This window comes from Neomonachus schauinslandi, chromosome 2 (genome assembly GCF_002201575.2).
Source record: "Neomonachus schauinslandi chromosome 2, ASM220157v2, whole genome shotgun sequence".
In the NCBI taxonomy this organism is placed as follows: Eukaryota; Metazoa; Chordata; class Mammalia; order Carnivora; family Phocidae; genus Neomonachus; species Neomonachus schauinslandi.
The window spans coordinates 120,775,595-120,796,042 of record NC_058404.1 but is presented as its reverse complement, the minus strand read 5'-3'; the positions used below and the strand labels follow the sequence as shown (position 1 = coordinate 120,796,042).

At 39.1% G+C, this 20,448-nt stretch overlaps 1 protein-coding gene across 3 annotated transcripts in view; it reads right to left on the bottom strand.

The window, feature by feature from the left end:
• Positions 1-20,448, bottom strand: part of PPP3CA (protein phosphatase 3 catalytic subunit alpha) — a 314,998-nt gene that overhangs the window by 143,307 nt on the left and 151,243 nt on the right. For all 3 annotated transcript variants that reach the window (XM_044912904.1, XM_044912905.1, XM_044912906.1), the window contains exon 2: positions 19,783-19,983. In XM_044912904.1, the coding sequence (XP_044768839.1) occupies positions 19,783-19,983 (201 nt within the window). The remainder of the gene's footprint in view (positions 1-19,782; positions 19,984-20,448) is intronic.

Here is a 20,448-nt window from a genome sequence, read left to right as displayed (position 1 = left end):
GAATAAAAGAAGCGACGTCCAGGTAATTCTTGCACCTTGCCGTCTGGCTCCTTTTCTCAAGAGAAAACTGACGCACAGGGGTGAAGCACCTGGCTCCAAGGTTATCCCAGCTGATTCCCAAGCAGTCCATCATTCTTCCCACTATACTACTTGAGTTGTTTTTATCCCTAATGTTCCCTCCAGATTTAGTACTTTTTTACGATGCTATTTGCATGTTTGCTAAAGAAGGAGTATTGGAGGAGCCCAAAAGTTGTTCAAGCTATCTATGGCATGCACACATCGAGTACTTTATGATTCCGCGGCTGTACACAATACTAAAAGATGCATATGCCTGAGTCTGCACCGAAAGCTAGATGAGAAGGAAGAAACTGGGAAGTAATGGTCATTGGTGTACGAAACACTTTCTACTTTCTATTTTCAAATTGCCAGAGCTGGCCAGGAAGAAACCTCAGCAGGAGAGGGGCAAAATGTTGTTTGCTCTTTAGGCACAAATAGAATGAATGAGGTTGATTCTACCACACCGTGCAGTAAGTTTGGGAAACTAAAACATTCTATTTTATTCCATTTTCCACAGGAAAAAGAGAATGGAGATCTGTGGTAGACTCCCACTGGCATTATGCGGTCTCCACAAAACCCAACTTTCTCAAGTCTGAAGACATTTAAAGGTAATCATGGGGGAAGATGAGGGAAACATTTCCAGCAGTTAAATAAGGATAGTCATGGAATGGACAAACATCACGCCTCGCAGGTCATTACCTGTGCCAAGCTGCCAACTGTGATGTATGAAGCAGAAGAAAAATCCAGGTCAAGGACAAAATGAGAAGGACATTGAGGGCTTACTCTATTTAAAGGTTAGTAGGGAAAAGTGAGTTAATATGTGATCTACAGGCTAGGAAAGAGTAGAAAAACTCAAATCTACCACTAAGAACAACTGTTAAAATACACTAAATGTATATAAATGTACATCCAATTCTAATAAAGACAAGAGAAATTAAAGGGCAAAAGTAGCACCGAACATGCTGCAGAAGTAAAACTACCAACGTTCTCCATCGTCCTTCAGAAGCAAACAGGTGACAGAACAAAGAAGGGCAGTGGGACATTGAGGAGGGGACAGGGGTTCTGGGCCTGCTTCAGCACTAACAAGCAGGAAGTGACCTTGCCAGACCAGTGCCCTTCGGTTTCCTGATCCGTGAGGCTGGTAGCTGAAGTGATCTCTAAATCTCTCCCCAAAACAAAATTAAGATGACTGTTCACAGCAGGAAAATAATCACAGGGAAAAAAAATTCACATATTTTTTCAAAGTCAAGAATTTAATACTAGGGATTGATATGGCCAGCAATCAGATATATGAGCAAATTTTTAACCCTTAGAGGAATAAAGAAAGTGTTCATTATTACTTTTAAAATATACCACCACTATAAAAATCCCTCCACCTTTAAAAAAAAAAAAATAAATAACAACAAAATGCAGTAAGAGAGGTCAACATCCAAAAAAACATCAGGAGCTATACGATTAAGGGAGCACTGTTTCTCTACTTACATAACTTCTGGCACCATATGCATTGGGCTTTTCCTCCACACCAACCAATTTCCAACCCCAGGGTCCCATATTTTTGCCACACTTGGTTACAAAGTTGGGAGTTCCCACAACACCCTTCCTCCCACCTCACTCAATAATTTGCTGGGCACAGACTCAGAGAAACATTTACTTATATTTACTGGTTTATCAGGATGAATATTATAAAGGATACAGATGAACAGCCAGAGGAAGAGGCACGTGACAAGGTAAGGAAGGATCCCAAGTGCAGGAGCTTCTGTTCTTGTAGAGTTGCGGCGCACTGCCCTCTTGGCATGTGCTTGTGTCCACAAGCCCACAAGCTCTCCAAACCCCATAACGTAGACATTTTTATGGATGCTTCAATCACACAGACATGATAGATTATTAACTCAATCTCCTGTCCCTCTCCCCTCCCTAGAAGATGGGGGTTGAGCTGAAAGCTCCAAGCTTCTAATCATAGCTTGGTCTTTCTGGTGACCCACACCCACCCTGAAGCCCTCCAGGAGCCCACTCAGAGTTGCCTCATTAGAACAAAAGATGCTCCTATCACCCAGGAAACTCCAAGGTATTTAGCAGGGCTGCGTGAGATACTCCTGTAACTCCCATGACTCAGGAAGTTACATGGGTTTCAGGAGCTCTGTGTCAGAAACCGGGGGTGGGAACCAAATATATATTTCTCATTATGTCATGGTGATATATCAGAATATATTACTTAAAATTCACAAATCCCTTCCCTTTTCACAATGCTTTTTTTAATATAGCTACCAAAAATCATTCAAATTAAAAAGCAGCCGATTTACTTGTTATTTATATTAGAAAAGCATAAAGAGCATATACTTAAAGAAGAGAAAGTATTTTGGTGAAGGAACCCTTCTATGTTTTAAAGAAAAAAGAAATGCCACGTGGGGAAGGGCAGGGAAGCTGCAGCTATAACACAGATGATGTTGTGAATGACAGAAATCATTCTGGATATTGAAGAACTCACAAAAATAAAACCAGTGGTTCTGAAATGGTCAGGAAACCATCATATGGTGGGAAGCAAGATCACACAGTAACAAAAGCTGAGGTTATCTGTTGCTTTGACACAGAGATGTTTTGAAAGGGTGGCAGGAGGAAGTCCTGATAAGGTTAATGAAGTATCTAATCAAGATATTCACTTTGAAGTCCTGTAACATGTACTTGGAGTAAGAAATACACTCATAGAATCAACACTAAAAGGGGCTTTGAGATCATGGCGAATAACCTCATGAATCGCAGGAAGAAATTGTTGTCTGACGGGCACCACCTCCCTGGATTCCTGATTCACAATGTGTACTCTTTCTCACCGCTTCTGGACAATCGTTTTCACTGGTATCATTATTTTATCTTCCTTTTCCTGTTACGCTCAGAAAAAAGGTATTCTTTCAGTATAACAATGACAAGAAGATCCTAAACAAAACAACTATCCTTCCACTCGGAACCAAAACAAACGTCAAGTAACTCATCTGTGAGTCAGATGAAAAGGAGAAATCAGGGAATAAGAAAGCACACCAAACAAAACAAGGAAACAGTTTACATAAAATCTCTGAGTGGAATTTTTGAATTTTCGATCATGAATTATTTTAATGAATTCTGATTCCTACCAAAAGGGCAAATAGGAATTTAGCACTGAATAAATCAGCAAATGTTTGATGTTTCTTTATTTTTTTTTTTTAAGATTTTATTTATTCATTTGAGAGAGAGAGAACAAGGAGGGGGAGAGGCAGAGGGAGAGGGAGAAACAGACTCCCTGCTGAGCAGGGAGCCTGACTCCCGGCTCCATCCCAGGACCTGGAGATCATGACCTGAGCCGAAGGCAGATGCTCAACCAGCTGAGCCACCCAGGCACCCCACGTTTGAAGGTTTGGGAGTCTGAGTGCGTATGTATCAATGTTAATGGTAATGAACGATAACTTTCATTCACCGAGATCCTACCACACCTCAGGTATTGTGTGAGGAACTTTTCTTACGTTACCTCAAGTTTCACAGCAGTGTAAGGTAAAAATTATTTTGATCATCTGCAAGATGAGTAAAAGGAGAGAGATGTGTTAGGTAACTTGTCAGCAGTAGGATTAAAACCTATGTCTGTCTGATTCGAAAGCCAATGATCTTGCCACTAGGCGGCAGAGCCCCATCCTGACAGCACTCCCATTACATACACCATGTAGAGGTTACTGGGGAAAAAAACCGAACCTGGAACACAAAGGTGAGCATATTCATGCTCCATTTCAGTTTTACTTTCTACACAAATGTTCAAGTTTTATTTTTTGCCAGTAGTATGGTGAAGATTTAACAGCTTTCGCATTAAGTCTTACTTAAACAGAAAATCAAAATCTGGTTGAAAAGAAAGCTAATGTTTACATTTTTAAAAATGTATTTAAAATCATGATCATTAACTGACCCTTAAAATGATTTATTCTACCAGACAAATACAGTCACACTGTCTATTGACCTCCACTGGACAGACTGTCAGTACGCTGCTCCCTTTCCAGTGGGCACATCTGACTCTTCGCAGACTCCTTTCATCAATCATAATGCTTGCTCTGCTATAACCCTTCTTCCCATTCCCTCCATCATTCTAAACTGGACAATTACCCATCATGAGTCAACCCTCAAACCTATTCCAGTGTATCTTTGCAAGGGTCGTGGCTATTTCCATCATAATTTTACAACCAGTCCCTTTCTTGAAATGGGCATTTGTCATTACACTTACCTAGCCATCACTAAATGCAACATAAGGCTCCCAAGCTGAGACCGGTCCCTCTGACATTCCTCATCTCGATGGAAAGGTCCCCATTAGCCTTGCTGGCCTGATTCCTCAGGTCCAACCCAACTACACATGAACTATCTCTGACAAATCTTTTCCCCACCCCCAAAATCTGCATTCTCTAGTCACCCTCAACTAAGAGATAATTATTTCTATGACTCCTGACTAGCTCCTGATGATTCTTAACTCTGTCAGTGGAAGCCAAGACTATTGGCTGCCACCAGCCGACTGGACCAGATCTTGCTAACCTGCCAGTTTTCCCAATCTCTTCATTATACCTAATCCTCCACAGTTTTCTTCCTTTCTTGAACTATCTCTAAAATAAGGACCCACTTCTTTCAGTTCTCCTCTCTCTCACTGTAGCAACCAAAGAGGTGCCCAGGACATCATAGGTTCCCTTGTAGGTGATCTCAATTCCTATAGAGATGATTTAGAAAATACAGCTACAGAATTGGGCCTAAGTTCCATCCACAACCTCATTACTTTGGGGGAAAGGTTTGTCACCTTTTGGATAGAATTCATTGACTGGTTGAAAGAATTCATCACCTGTTTGAAGAAGTTTGATTCAATAACAGAGTCATATTCATTGTTGAAGCAGTTCGCCATGTTCTTGGACAACATCACTACTGGCCTCGAATCTATGACTTGCTAATTACAAGAAACCCAGTACACTGTCCTCAATGACTGTATCACTCTGGATATGGAGTCGAACTGACTGCTGCACTTTTGTCCCACTAATCTAACTCATGTCTTTGTCATAATCAGGAAGGTGCCAGAGACAAATGAAGAAATTCCTTGCATTGCTGCCACGGCGCTGACACCACTGAGGAAAGATGACAGGTTCTAGGGCTTCTGGTAGACACATGAAGGCCTATGATATTGGGCATATAGACTGATTTGGCCTCTAATCTCTGCCTTTCTGTTTATGTTCATAGGCATCTCTCTTACTAAATGTCTCCAGGTTAACAAAGTAGAGCAATTGTCACCAAGTCTCAACAGATGATTCATCTGGTCCTTGATGAACATTCAGTCCTTAGTGACCGAATGAAAAATGGACTTATGTTGTTGAGAGGGAAAAAGAATGTGTCTTCTCTCCTTGAACAAGAGGAGGGACTGACAAAGATTCTCTCTCTGACCAAACTTTAGACAGGCTCCTCTGAGCCTTCTTTTCCTCCAGGCCTCATCCTTTGGACCCTGTCTTTAGCTTGCCTGTTCAGTGGTGGCAAGAATCCCCTATCCTTGATATCTGATCACCCTGGTCTGCCTTTAGCAAGAATCTCCGTACCCTTGATATCTTCTCTTAGTAATTTTCCATCCACAAATCTCCTTGCCCTGCTCTTGGGCTATCAATTCCCACTTGTCCTTGTATTCTGAACTGGTCTCTTTTCCCCTTTGCAATAGTTTAGGAATTAAATGTTTTTATTTTTTAATTTTTTTTTTACCACTTTAACTGATGTCTGGCTCTGGTTCTCTTTGACACATGGTATCAACACATGGTATGTGTGGTCATAAGGAATATTATAAACTTTATAAATTGAGGTTATGCATGCATCACTTCATTTAACAAATATTAATGAATGTCTACCATGAGGCAGTCACTATGCTACATGGTAAGGATAAAATGGTGGGCAGAAGTAGACAAGGGGTCAGCCCTCATGTAATTGACAGTATAGTGAGGAAGAGAAAGCTCAATAGAATGATCACACAAATAACAATATTATTACTATGATAAATATTTTGAAGAAATAGTACATGGTACTATAGGGGCTGGTCAGGGAAGGCTTCCCTGAAGACTAACAAAGTGACATTTAAGCTGAAATCTGACTGTTCAAGATTATTGGATGTGTGTATGGGGTGAGGGAAATTCTAGAAAGAAGGAACAGCATGTGCTAAGTCTCTTATTGAAAGGGAAGGTGGTGGGGCGCCTGGGTGGCTCAGATGGTTAAGCGTCTGCCTTCGGCTCAGGTCATGATCCCAGGGTCCTGGATCGAGTCCCGCATCGGGCTCCCTGCTAGGTGGGGAGCCTGCTTCTCCCTCTGCCTCTGCCTCTCTCTCTCTCTCTCTGACTCTCATGAATAAATAAATAAAAAACATTTAAAAAAAAAAAAAAAAAAAAAAAAAAAGGGAAGGTGGTACGTTCAAGGACCTGAAAAGAGCTGAAGTGAAAGAATGCCTTTGTAGACAGGTCACAGGAAATAGAGATAATGAGGGAAACAGGTATTAGATGAGACTGAAGACATTTATGGACAATGAACACTCAAGACTTTCTAAACCATTCTAGGATTTGCAACTTGATGCTTGAAATTCGACACCATTGTATGTATGTATTTAGCACAGTGTTTGTACCAGCGTAAATGTTCAATAAATGAAAACCTTAAAAATATTTGAATCATCTTAATGTGTCAATATATGGTATTTGTCTTATGTGTAACATACAACGACTTACACATACACATAAGACAAATACCATTTATCATTGATTTTTGGCCCTAGGGTGGCCGATGGAAGAAAACAAACAAAAAACAAACAAACAAACAAAAAATCACTGGAAATCTCAGTCACATTTATCTGACTTACATGTCAGAGAGCAATCTACAGTTGCATATTACATGGGAAATGTAAAATCCAGATAATGTAAAAAAAAAAATCTAGATAATGTACACTTCATTGGTAGTTCCATGAATTATTATTTAAAAAGTCAATCACTCAAATTTGAAATGAAAATGTGTTTGCATCAGAATGATATTCAGCTGTCAAATATGGAGAATTATCACTTGACACAGGATGCCTGAGCAAGACCCACCCTCCCATATTTGAATTACTTCCAATTTTAAAAGATAACTTAATAGTTCACATTTCACAGGCATGTGAAATTTTAATTTTTTCCATTCCCTCTTTTTTTTAAATAAAGTTTATTTATTTATTTATTTTTATTAATTTCTACACCCAGGGTGAGGTTTGAAATCACAACCTCTTTCTGAGGTACTGTCTGCACGAAAAATGTCCACAAATAAAAAAATTATTTTTCTTTAATTAAAATTGAAACTCATTTGCAGTTTAGAAAGGATGAGCGGTGGGAAGCTGTCCACACGAGGACCTGTCTGCTCCGTCCTTCATTCCACAGCCCTCTCAGTATTGACCTATTCCATAAAAGGACAAGTGTGATGTCTGCTATAAAACCCGGATTCACAGTTAAAAGCTCTCTGGGCTTCCAATCACCCAAGAGTGGAAGAGAACTGATGGCTGGAGTATTAGCTGCGCAACAACAGTAACAGCCATGATAACGGTTGTAGCAATAACAACGCAGCTACTCTTTACTGGGCGCCTGGTCTAAGTGCTATATGGCTGCAGCATTTCACGTTATGGGAGTGACAGGCATGAGACTAACACCTCATCTCTTCAAAGATCAGGAAGCTGGGGTTTCCAGAGGTGAAATAAGCTGCCCAGTGGTACACAGCTAGAAAACTGCAACTCCAGAATGCGAATTTAGAAGTCCATAATTTTTTATTTATTTATTTTTATTCTTATGTTAATCCCCATACATTACATCATTAGTTTTAGATGTAGTGTTCCATGATTCATTGTTTGTGCATAACACCCAGTGCTCCATGCAGAATGTGCCCTCCTCAATACCCACCACCAGGCTAACCCATCCTCCTACCCCCCTCCCCTCTAGAACCCTGTTTGTTTTTCAGAGTCCATCGTCTCTCATGGTTCGTCTACCCCTCCGATTTCCCCTGCTTCATTCTTCCCCTCCCGCTACCTTCTTCTTCTTCTTTTTTTTTTCTTAACATATATTGCATTATTTGTTTCAGAGGTACAGATCTGAGATTCAACAGTCTTGCACAATTCACAGCGCTTACCAGAGCACATACCCTCCCCAGTGTCTATCACCCAGTCACCCCATCCCTCCCACCCCAGCCCCCACTCCAGCAACCCTCAGTTTGTTTCCTACAATTAAGAATTCCTCATATCAGTGAGATCATATGATACATGTCTTTCTCTGTTTGGAAGTCCATAATTTTTAACCCTGATACCACAGAGGGTGAAAGTAAAATTATTGTCACGTGGTCATTAGGCAATGGCACTGTCCTTAGATGGACCTCAGGTGACTGGCACAGCAGAGATTAAATCACGCTTCCTTTTCTCACCTCTTTTCATTCCATCTTTTTTTTCTTTTCTTTTCTTTCTCTTTCTTCCCTCCCCCCCGCCCCCGCAGATTAACTGGCTGAACCAGAAATCTGAGTATAAGCTGAGAATGCTGAACAGCCCACAGAGGGGAAAGAATCTAGAAATTGCCTCACTGCCGCCATGCCCTCAATAAACTAAGCTAACCAGCCACAAATAATTTGAAAGAGCCAAAAAAAATGAAACAAAACAAAAACTCATTTTTTTGACATTTCCTCAGTTCAGGTTCTCAAGTGGAATGGATATTTCATATCAATAATGCAGACAATTAACTTTCCAAATTTCCACCCAGCTTTGATATATATTTAATAAGTATCACCAGCTTATCTCTTGAAGAAGGCAACGAAAGCAGTCGTTAAGATTAAGCTAAGGTCCACCTTTGAAGGAACTGGCCTTTAATGTTTAAAACATGAGGAAGAGAATTTTAAGCGAGTAATTTGTTTCATGTTTATGATTATCTGGTAATCTCCTATTCATCACATGATATCCAAATGCCCAATCAGATTTACCATTTAAAAATGAAATGAAAAACACATGCACTTAGGATCTTAAAGGAGATGCTGAATATCTACAAATTTCTGTGAGCTCAATTAAGTTCCTAAACTCAGAGCCTGATTTTCAATGTTTTTTTAAGAAAGAATCAGATTATGCTAATAAAGACCAAAGCACACAGGCATATTGCTTTGAGAAAACAGAAAGTAAGGTACAAAAGATCCTTTGTTTGAAATGGAGACAGACGTCTTTGCAAGTCATTTCAACAAATATTCACCTTCATAAGCAATGAAGGATAAGACTCTGACAGCCGTGAAAAGCACAACTCGGTGTATCGAACGCGTACCACCAGATGGCATCTCAAATCAGAGAGCACAGGTGGAGATCACGTCAACAACTGCGTTTCTGAAAAGGAATCAAATTCATGAATTCCAAATCAATTTTTTAATATCAAAATGTCTGACATTAATCACAAAATCCAACGAACACAACAATAATACTGTCGTGAATATAACAAAGAACATGAATCTGAAAAGAAAGGCACTGTAAATCAAACAGTGATCTTGACATCAATTATTATTTAAAAAAAAAAAGTACAAATGGAGCCATAACAGAAAAAGAAAGTCTGGTTAAAAATTTTATCTTTCCTCGAGTATCATATGATCTCACTGATACGAGGAATTTGAGAAACAAGTCAGGATCATAGGGGAAGGGAGGGAAAAATGAAACAAGATGAAACCAGAGAGGGAAACAAACCATGAGAGACTTAATCTCAGGAAACAAACTGAGGGTTGCTGGAGTGGAGGGGGGTGGGAGGGATGGGGTGGCTGGGTGATGGACATTGGGAGGGTATGTACTATGGTGAGCTCTGTGAGTTGTGTAAGACTGATGAATCACAGACCTGTACCCCTGAAACAAATAATACATTATATGTTAATTAAAAACAAACAAACAAAAATTTTATCTTTCCTTAATTTTTATCTACAGTTGTCCTTCCCGTTAATCCGCATTTTACTCTTTCACAGGGCTTTGTCCACTGTAAACAAGAAAGAGAATAATTCAGGAGACAGCATTAGAAAAAAAAATTAAGAAAAGCTTAAAGAAAGAGAAAAAGAGGTCAAGTTTCTTTTTGCCTACATATAAGACTCTCATGAAGTTGAAGTTCAAAAGCCTTGGTGTCCAAACCTTAGATATCTTAAGGAACAGAATGAAACAATGCTGCTATGTCTAAAACTGGCAACACACGGACCACAATATCAACTATGAACAGAAATTAATTACAGGGAAGCATTTTATACACCAAACTGCAGTCAAAAAGTGACCAAATGATAGCAGGAATTTAAATTTTGTTCAGAATATTAAAACACGGTGTTGTTTCATGAAAATCTCTGAAAAAGATTTGATTATCCCCTGGATGTGGGGTTTGTTTGTTGGTTTTTTTCTATTGTCATATAATCCATAAAATCCTATTTCTACAAACCACATTTTATGAGAAATGTTATTTTCATATGATAAAAGCAACTTAAGGGAGACTTGTTACCAGTTTGTAATTTACTTTTGGAGCTATATATATATGTATCTCTAAGAATAAATAAATATAAAACATTTAATAATAAACATATAATAAACGTATGTGTAACATTTCCTGATTTTCAGTGTTTAATATTAAAAAATGAACATTGAACTTTTGATAGTTCTTGGGTTTTTTTGTGTGATTTTTTTGTGTTTTTTGTTTTACCCCTTCAACAGATAGACTCATGTCCCAAACCTTTCCATGGACTTTCACATTATTTCATGAGACAATGCTCACTCAGTGATGCTGGTGGAGAGCTGGATAAATTAGTAGAAGGACAAGCTATCTGACCCTCAGACAAACACCAAGCCAGGACTGAATTGCCTAAAGGTCATCTCTCACGGAATATATATTAACATTGGCAAGAATATGTGCATGAAAGTATTTAATATTTTAAATAATACATTTTCTATGCCCAGATGGTCATTTTAAATAGTGGTAAAGCAGCTGCCTCAAAATTTAATATTATTTTCCCCTTACTGATCCACTAATTAAACCACAGATTTTTCTATAAGAAGCGACTTCTGATAAGTTCATCTATTTTATTTATCCAGCATCTTGTATGCCTAAAGTCCTCCACTTAAGACACAAAAAAACAAATAGCTATTGAGGAGAAAAGAACAGAATAAAAAGATAACGTTCTTACTAAATTGAAAAAGATAATTTCAGTCTGGACCAACAAAAACTTTGTCACAAACCAGAACCAGTCTGTGACCAGTATTTAGGAATGTCCATTAAAACCTATAAACATTACTGGCCCACAAGAAAATAAAATCAGTGGAGTTTGAAATGATTAGGGACACTTCAGTGAGAAAATGTAACATAAGATGAGACTGGAAACACAAATATAATCCGGCTAGACAAAAGGAAGGGCATCTACATTTTTCCCTGGAGATACCCAGGAAGAATGCTCTTTCCCCATCTGGAGAATTTCGGTATTATCTGAAACACTACTTCTCTTCAAGCCATGGTAATATTGATTACAATATATTAATATATTTCAACCTTCTCCAAAGCAATCAGAATATTATTACTCCAAGGGATAACTTTCAGGTTTTAAGGATAATAATTTTAGGGATTTTTATCTTCCTATGAAAACAACTACAGATGGGATGTCTGGGTGGCTCAGTCGGTCTGCCTTCGACTCAGGGCATGATCTCGGGATCCTGGGATCGAGTCCCGAATCAGGCTCCCTGCTCAGCGGGAACCCTGCTTCTCCCCCTCCCCTGCCCTTCTGCCTGCTTGTGTGTGTGCACGTGCACGCGCGTGCTCTCTCTCACTCTCTCTGACAAACAAATAAATAAAATCTTAAAAAAAAAAGGAAAAAAGAAAACAAACAACTACAGACATCGCCTTACCAGGGCTGCTTAAACACTATTTGTGAAAAGTACCGATTTATGGCAAACTGAAAAGGACAGGGTACACTGCATCTTAAAGCAAAATATCTGTTTGTGGTAATTATGATGTAAGTGTAATGACTGTCAAATATTTCCTCTGGGTGGTGTTAACATGTTTACTGACGTCAGTAGGTTATTACTGACTCGTTCATGACACACAAGTACTGAAGGACTATGGCTCAGCTACTCTTAATCTAATACTCCATTCATTACCAAACAATTCACTTACAGATAATATTGATCTCAGTCTTCCCTTTTTTTTTACCCTTTATAAACTGTCCCAGCCATAGCTTTCTATACAGTCCACTCTCAGAGAGCTTGTAAAAGAAAAGTACTATGAAGATTTTCACTTAGAAAAAACTGTATAGATAAACTCTGTGCCCCAAATATGCTAAGCACTATTGTTCTGTCTGGCCCCCTTGCATTATAGCAATATATTTTTATTTAAAATATAACCAATCAGGGCCCCTGGGTGGCTCAGTTGGTTAAGCAACTGCCTTTGGCTCAGGTCACGATCCCAGAGTCCTGGATTGAGTCCCGGATGGACTCCCCGCATCAGCTCCCTGCTCAGCAGGGAGCCTGCTTCTCCCTCCGACCCTCTCCCCTCTCATGCTCTCTCCCACTCCCCTCTCTCTCAAAAAAATAGTAAAAAAATAAAATATAACCAATAATAATCAATAACCGAAATAATTTATTTTTTTCTATTTCTTGAGAACCTTTAATAGCATTCTTAACATGTTTTTTTTTTCCAGTAATGAGTGAGAAGAAATTCTAGTGAAAGGAACTGAAAATGCCTGATGTTTAAAAATCTTATACAGAGGCAGAATAGTGTGTGTAATATAGTATGATAGCTAAGCATGAGGTATGTAGATGGATGCCTGTTCAAAAAACAAGGTTTTCAGCTTACTAGCTAGGAGACCTCAGACCAGTCACTTAAACCAGTGGTCTCCACAGTGCGGTCCCAGATCAAGGGTATCATCAGCACCTGGGAAGCTGTTAGAAATTCAAATTCTCAGGCCCACCTCCAGACCTACTAAATCAGAAACTCTGGAGGTGGGACTCAGCGACCTGTGTTTTAATAAAGTCCTTCAGGTGATTCTGATCCATGTTCAATTTTGACAAACACTGACTCAAACTGCTGAGACTCCCTTTTCTCCCGCTTAAGATGGTTTTCCTAAAACCAACCTTGCAAAACCAGAGAGGTAAACACTTCATGGAAAAGGAGTCTGCTCTCACGCAGTTAACTTTTATCAACATTTTTCTTTTCTTTTTTTTTTTTAATCAAGGGTCAAAATTAAGGTGAATAAGGACTTCCAAATGATGTGCTCCTGCCACAGGCCGGGGCTGAAATGCACTAACTGCCAGCAGTGGGCTGGGTACCAAAATAGGCCTCTGGCTGAAGGGAAGGCCCTCGAGATCTGGCCACTGAAATCTAAGTGGGCAAAACGCCCCAGAAGTAATATTTTATCCCCATATAAACTAAGGCCACCTTAGGCTTTGATAGTGACAAATGATAGTTTGAGGAGAATAAACACTGATCTTTTTGGTCTCAAAAGACACTGGATTCTTATCCCCACTTAACTCTCCCCAGAGTAAAGGCATGGGGAATTCTCCTAATTGACGTCAGCTGCTGTAAGGGCAGGAATGCCATGACCTTAAACTTGGCCACTGGTCCACTCTCATATCCAGGAACAAAGCCAGAGGGTTCTCCTGGCAACTGCCTGACATGCTAAATGGCAGACACAGCCACTGAGGGAATCCTTTGCTGCCCCAGGGACAAATCCCCCCCTGCAGGAAACAGACAAACTGGAGAGATTAGCAGTTTGCCCAGCTAATGCTGGCCTATCCCCTCCACCCAGACAGCAGAAAATGAGCTCTAAATCACGCGATTCGAAAACCTGGGCTTCTGGTCTGCTTTTGCTTTACAAATGAGGGGAATGTTCTCTGCTAAGTTGAAGGGAAAACAGGAAAGTATGAAAACTTCAAGGACAAATGTAGGAAATTGGATCCTTGCATAAACCACCTACCGTATTCAAGAAGTCTTTAATGGACACTGATTTTTAAGTACGAACTATCAGATGTTTTAAAATTAGTATTAACTATCATTTTCTTTAAAGACCTGTAATCAAAAGCATATCCAAATCCCCTACCCTGCCAAAGGCATCATCTTGGCTTCTCTGGGAGAATATGAGAGGTTCCCAACCAAAGCCTCTCCCAAGACTTCCTTCCCACTCCATTCCACTCATCTCTTCCCGGATGTGATTATGTAACTCCCTGCTCAAAGACTTGTAGAGCAGTATTGGAATGTCTCAGTGCTGCCTGCCAGAGACTCATACCCAACCTGGACCTTCCAACCTCGGTCTCCCCCCACCCTCACCCCCACACCCTTCTGAGACCCTGGCTTCCCACAGCAAACCTCCAAAACCATGTCTTAACACTTCACACACACACACACACACACACACACACACACACACACACACCGGCGCCTTTGATATGCTGTTGTCTCTGCTCAAAATATGCTTCACAGAGTAAAATTTTACTTCTCAGATGTGATCCAGTTCAAATATCATGAAATCGGTCAAAACTTTCTTGGCTTCCCTGCATTCCTTTTTCTGAGTTCCCACACTAAGTTCGTAGGCATCTTTATTACAGTTCTTAACAAATTATATAGTAATTCTCTGTTTTTGTGTCTGACGCCCTGACTAGAGCTTGAGTATGCTGGTCAAGGACTACACCTCCTGTGCTTACCATCCACAGTTCCTAACCTTCTAAAGGAGTTCTCAATCCCTACTCAATACAGTTAGGATCACGGCTGTTTAAAGGTTTCTTCCAATCAAAGATAGAATATAATAATCAGTGGGCACTGTCAGGGAAACCTTAGCCATTTAGAAGATAGAAAAACCTTTTGGATTTAAACTAGCTATACCCAGTTGGATACTTCTTAATTTGCTTAAATAAATCTAGATCATATCTTGTAATTTAATCAATAGTTTAATGGATATATCTTTGGCCAAATTATCTATTTTCCTTATCCTGTTTTGAGCTGTTGGAGAACAGAGACCAGGTCTTATTCATCTATGTATTACCCACACCACCAGTACAAGGTAAATGTTCAATAGATATGCATTAAATGGAATTCCCAAAATGAATTGTATCTTGGTTCGGGCTACTTCAACAGAACACTGCAGACGGGACACCTTTAACGACAAACATTTCTCACAGTTCTGGAGGCTGGAAAGTCCAAGATCAAGATGCCGGCATACATTTAGTGTTTGTTCTGGTTTGTAGAGACCATCTTACTGTATCCTCAGGTGGAGGAGAGAGAGAGAGGTCTCATCTCACACATGCACTAATCCCATCATGGGGACTCCACCCTCATGACCTCATTTAAATCTAATTACTTCCCCGAGGCCCACCTCCAAATGCCATCATATTGGGGATTAGTACATCAGCATCTGAATATTGGGGTGGGGGGGGGCATGAATATTCAGTCCAGAGCAAGTGGCCACACTGACATTTGGCTACACGTTTTAAGGTTCCATTTGTATGTTACAAGTAAACAAAGATAAATTCAACTGAATTTTCATAAAAGAATCAAAGAAGGAAAACACATTCCTCGACAAAATGCCTCCAACACAGAAACACATTCTTCATATTAAATCTCTGAAGCAGCTACCATTCTAATCAGGCAAGTTAGTTTAGAGAAAAGAGCAAAACATGCCTAATACCTCTTTCGTCTTGATCGCGGACCCCTGGCTAATCGGCACCTCTACTCCCATGGAGAAGGTTACTGGTTTATCTAAATCTACCTCCTGGACGGCAAGGTACACAGTGCTTTATCTCCTCCAGAGGTACACATGCAAAGGCCAGGTTGGAACTAGGCAGCTTCCCGGTTCTTCTTCTCCCAAATAAAATGTACAGAATTTGAAGGGTAAAGAAAATCCTAAATAACTATAAACCTTTCAATACTTCAAAAACACTTCAAGTGGGGGAAGGTGATTTGGGCAGCTTGGTTCATTTAAACATGAAAGACCCACTCAAGGAATGAAATAATGTCCAGTTTTCAAATAACAAGAATACTAATTTCTAGGTTTTTCTCAAAACGGGGGCAAACGATGGCACAGATGTTAGCATGACTTTTTTCTAACCATTTGTGAGTGAAACATTTTTATGAATTAAAAACTAAGAGTGGGGAGGACTGGAGGGGAAGTGGGGGAGGGCTTTTGTTACAAAATACTTGCCATTTGTTTCATTTTGAGAGTTTACAGATCTACTCCACTTAAAGGTGAATTCCACATAAGAAGTTACTGGTCAGTTTCTACCAGGACTCACTCACCTCACCATTTTCAGGAATCTCACATATCAGGTGAGAGATTATTTCTAATACCACTTGAATACCACCATGCTGTCAGGGTTCAGGTTTTTCCCACTACATTAAAAGTCCTTGCTTCCTTCCTCTTAATCTTTTTTACAGGTTCTCATTTGTATATTATACCTCTTATTTGAATTTGTATATTATATATATATATATATATCATTTGTATATTATATAAAATAATATCTCTATATTATTTTCCTTCTCCCCCTCCTCTTCTACTACCTTCTTCTTCCTCTTCTTCCTTCTCCACTGAATTAAATTTTCTATCTTTCCTAAGTGTGGAGTTCTGAACTACATAAAGAATACTCTATCCTGAAGATTTTTAAGTGTAAACTATGTCTTTTATTGCACAGCCTAGCACCAGTAATAAAATTAAATAAATAAATAAATAAATAAACAAAATAAAAATAAAATATTCTATCTATAAAGATAGAATATACAGATATTCCAAATTTAAAAATACATGGGGCACCTGGGTGGCTCAGTCGGTTAAGCATACTACTCTTCATTTTGGCTCAGGTCGTGATTTCAGGGTTGTGAGATGGAGCCCCACATCCTGTCAGGCTCCGTACTCAGCAGGGAGTCTGCTTGGGATTCTCTCTCTCCCTCTCCCTCCGTCTCTGCCCCTCCTGTCTCTCTCTCTCTTCTCTCTCTCTCTCTCTCTCTCTCAAAAAAACAAACAAAAACAAAAAAAAACATTTAAAAATACACATTGTTCAGATTCTTATAAAAAGTATCTTGAAATAAAAGGGATTGCAATATTCTCTGATCAATGCATCCTGCTTTCATTTTGCATTTCTGCAGGTTTCAGCTTTTGCTCAGAAACTCGTGCGTTGGGATGTGAAACTATAAATTTAGCTTTCTGGTGAATTATATGCAAAAGGTTTTTTCTTTTTCCCTTTTACCCAAATGTTAAAATAATTTTTTTCTATCCCCTTTGTCACTATGATTCCATATCTTCCCAGAAAAGAGGAAAAGAGATCACTACAATGGAACCTATTAGAGGTTCCTTGGGATCCTGCCTTTGTTATGAAATATAAACACTCCTCTAGAGAAAAGTTTTTCCTGGTTGGATTATATTTCACTAGTGCTACATATTCTGTAATGTCTCCATAGCTGCTTCTCTGTCACTACCTGAAAGGTTTTGGGGTTTTACTCCCCCCTGGGAATGCTATACATGATTGAATCCTGATTTCCAAAGTCTCTTCACAGCTATATCCCAAACTCTGCCAAATTGTCAGCTGATATCTCACTAGAAAGAACCCAGTGAGATCTGTATTGAACATGGGTGCAACTAGTCCATGGACTCCAGAGGGTTTCTGGGATAAAACATCCTAAATCTGACTCTTCCAGAATCTTCTCTATGTGTCCTTTCAGGACAGAGTCTAACCAAACAGAAGAGCTGACTGCATCCCGGAAAATACATTGCCCTAAATATCTATTTTACATGTTTCTTTAAGTTATACTTATCACCTCCATTACCACCTAAGGGGCTCATTAGTGAACTTAACATGAATTCTTCATTGCAAGTCACACGTTATCATGTGAAATAAAAAATAAACTCAAAATATCAAGCCATTCATTCTTAACAAAAACAAATAAGCTTAATGATAAAGATGTCATTTAAATCTAATATTTTATCATTAATTTATAAGTGGAATTTGTGGCAAATTTTTGAAGTAGTTTTTTGATTTGGTTTGGCTTTTTGTTTTATTTTTTGCTGGTGGCTTCCAAACTAGTATTTAGATACTGAACAAATTTAGGATTTTAGTACCTGAGAAAGTAAAGCATGTTCGTATTTGTTTTGTCTTTATTTTTTCACAGTGTCTATGAGTTGGAGATAATAAGGCATGACTCCATCTTAACACACGGAAAATGGGATTCACAGTGATACACACAGATTGAATCCATGGCCTGATTTACTCACCACTGGCCAAAACTGAGTTAACACCACTGGAGCTAATTTCTCCTGCTGCCTGGCTCCAAACACATTCATTACATTTTTTGAATTACAAGCAAGAAAAATTGCATTGCCAACCAAAAATAAAACATTAAGAATGCCAATTTCTTTGGAATAAGAACCATTAGGGACATTTTGACCAAGGAAGGTCTGGTCTGGTATTCTAGAGAGCTTATTTTTCTCTTAAGAGTAACACTCAAATATATCTTTGAAGGCCAATCATGTAAGTAATAAAGATTTGGAAGAAAGAAGCAATCAGTAGTATATGTGAAATATTTTTAAATGGCACCTGGGTGGCTCAGTCATTAAGCGTCCCCTTTAATTTGACAAGGATAATATTCTGTGTCTAATTTTTTTCCTTTGCCAGAATGATAATAATTAAGGAGAAAACAAATGCTTTTTGTTTTTGTTTTTTTGTTGTTGTTGTTATTAAAATGTTTTATTTATTTATTCATGAGAGTCAGAGAGAGAGAGAGGCAGAGGCAGAGGGAGAAGCAGGCTCCCCGCCTAGCAGGGAGCCTGATGTGGGACTCGATCCCAGGACCCTGGGATCATGACCTGAGCTGAAGGCAGACGCTTAACCATCTGAGCCACCCAGGTGCCCCCAAAACAAATGTTTTTTAGCTTCTCAAAAAAGTGAAAACATAGAAGTTTAGCAAACTCTACAAAGGATAGATCAAAAACCTCTAATATTTGACCCTCTACACCATACATTTTTTTCGGACAAGATTTAATTTTGATGGACTAAGAGAAGTTACGCTTACACAAAAATATGTATCTGCCCGTAAGAGGTAAGAGCAAAAAACTCAAAGTGAAGATATTTTCTAGGCACAAAATACTATAGGAAGGCATGAAATTTGGCCTCTCCCTAAACTTTAGTGCTTCTCAAACTTGAATGTGCTTTGGAATCTCCTAGAGGACTTGATGATAACAGAAATGGCCTCACCCCAGAGAACATGATTCAGTCATTCACGGCGGGGCCTAAGAATTGACATTTTAACACATTTCCAAGGGATGAGATGATAATGCTAGGCTGGGGACAACATTTTGAGAACCACCGCTTTAACTCAGTCACTTACTCAACCACTGTGGAAGTCTCGGTGTACCTTGTCCAACTTGTCCCAACAAATATTTTGTGTCCTCTGTGCCAGTTAGTGTTTCCACCAACAAACAAGATCACCTCCAAAGTAAAGTATTACGTCAGAATATCTTCATCACCTCTCAATTGTACAATACTTTTTAGAGCATCACCATCTTACAGATATTCAATACATGAAATAAAAAATAGTTATATATGTATCATAGCTTTAGTCCTTCGTGTACAAATTGGACAGTTAAAGAGTAAGATGAAAGAGGTATGTGAAGACTCATTGGTATCTAGGATTTTTTGATTTGATGTTAAGAACAAAGTGTGGCTACAAGTGGGCAGTCTCCATCCTCAGGACTTACCTGTGACTGGTGCATCAATATCCAGCAAATTTTTTTCCTGTCGAAGAATTGAAGCCCCCTCTGTTATTATTCTCAATGCAACGCTCTCTTCCAGCCTGCCCTCCTTCATGAGATGTGCCTTTAAGATATCCACACGAGGTTTCCCATCATTATCAAACACTTCTTTTGCTGTAAGCCGGTGACTTGGAGGAAATGGGACAGCTGAAAAAGAAAAAGTCAAATTATTACATTAGCCAAATCCAACAAAAATTCAATAATAACTGCCAAATCTCTTTCTCTGTTACTAACCACCTACTGGAGTTTTTTAAAAGTTCACACATTAAAATAAAATCAAGGGCTGTCAGGAATTAAAGACTGCCTTCTTTCTTTGATTCTGGATGTAATGTGCTTGCTGAAAGGAAATTTATATTTCTTATTCACCCAGTACCTATCTCTTGCATCTAGAAGATCCTGATTAACTTAATAAAGAAAATAGAGAGAGAGATGTTTCTGTTAGGCAATATTCAATTCGACAAAAGAAAATAGTTTCTGTACATCCAACCGTAACTCACTCGGGAGAAGAGGTGTCTCTACTGGGAAAGGTCTGCCAGACCAGATTTGCCCCTCCAACTAAAGTCACACCTCTGAGTAAACTGACTCACTATTTAAGGAGAGAGCAGAAATCTG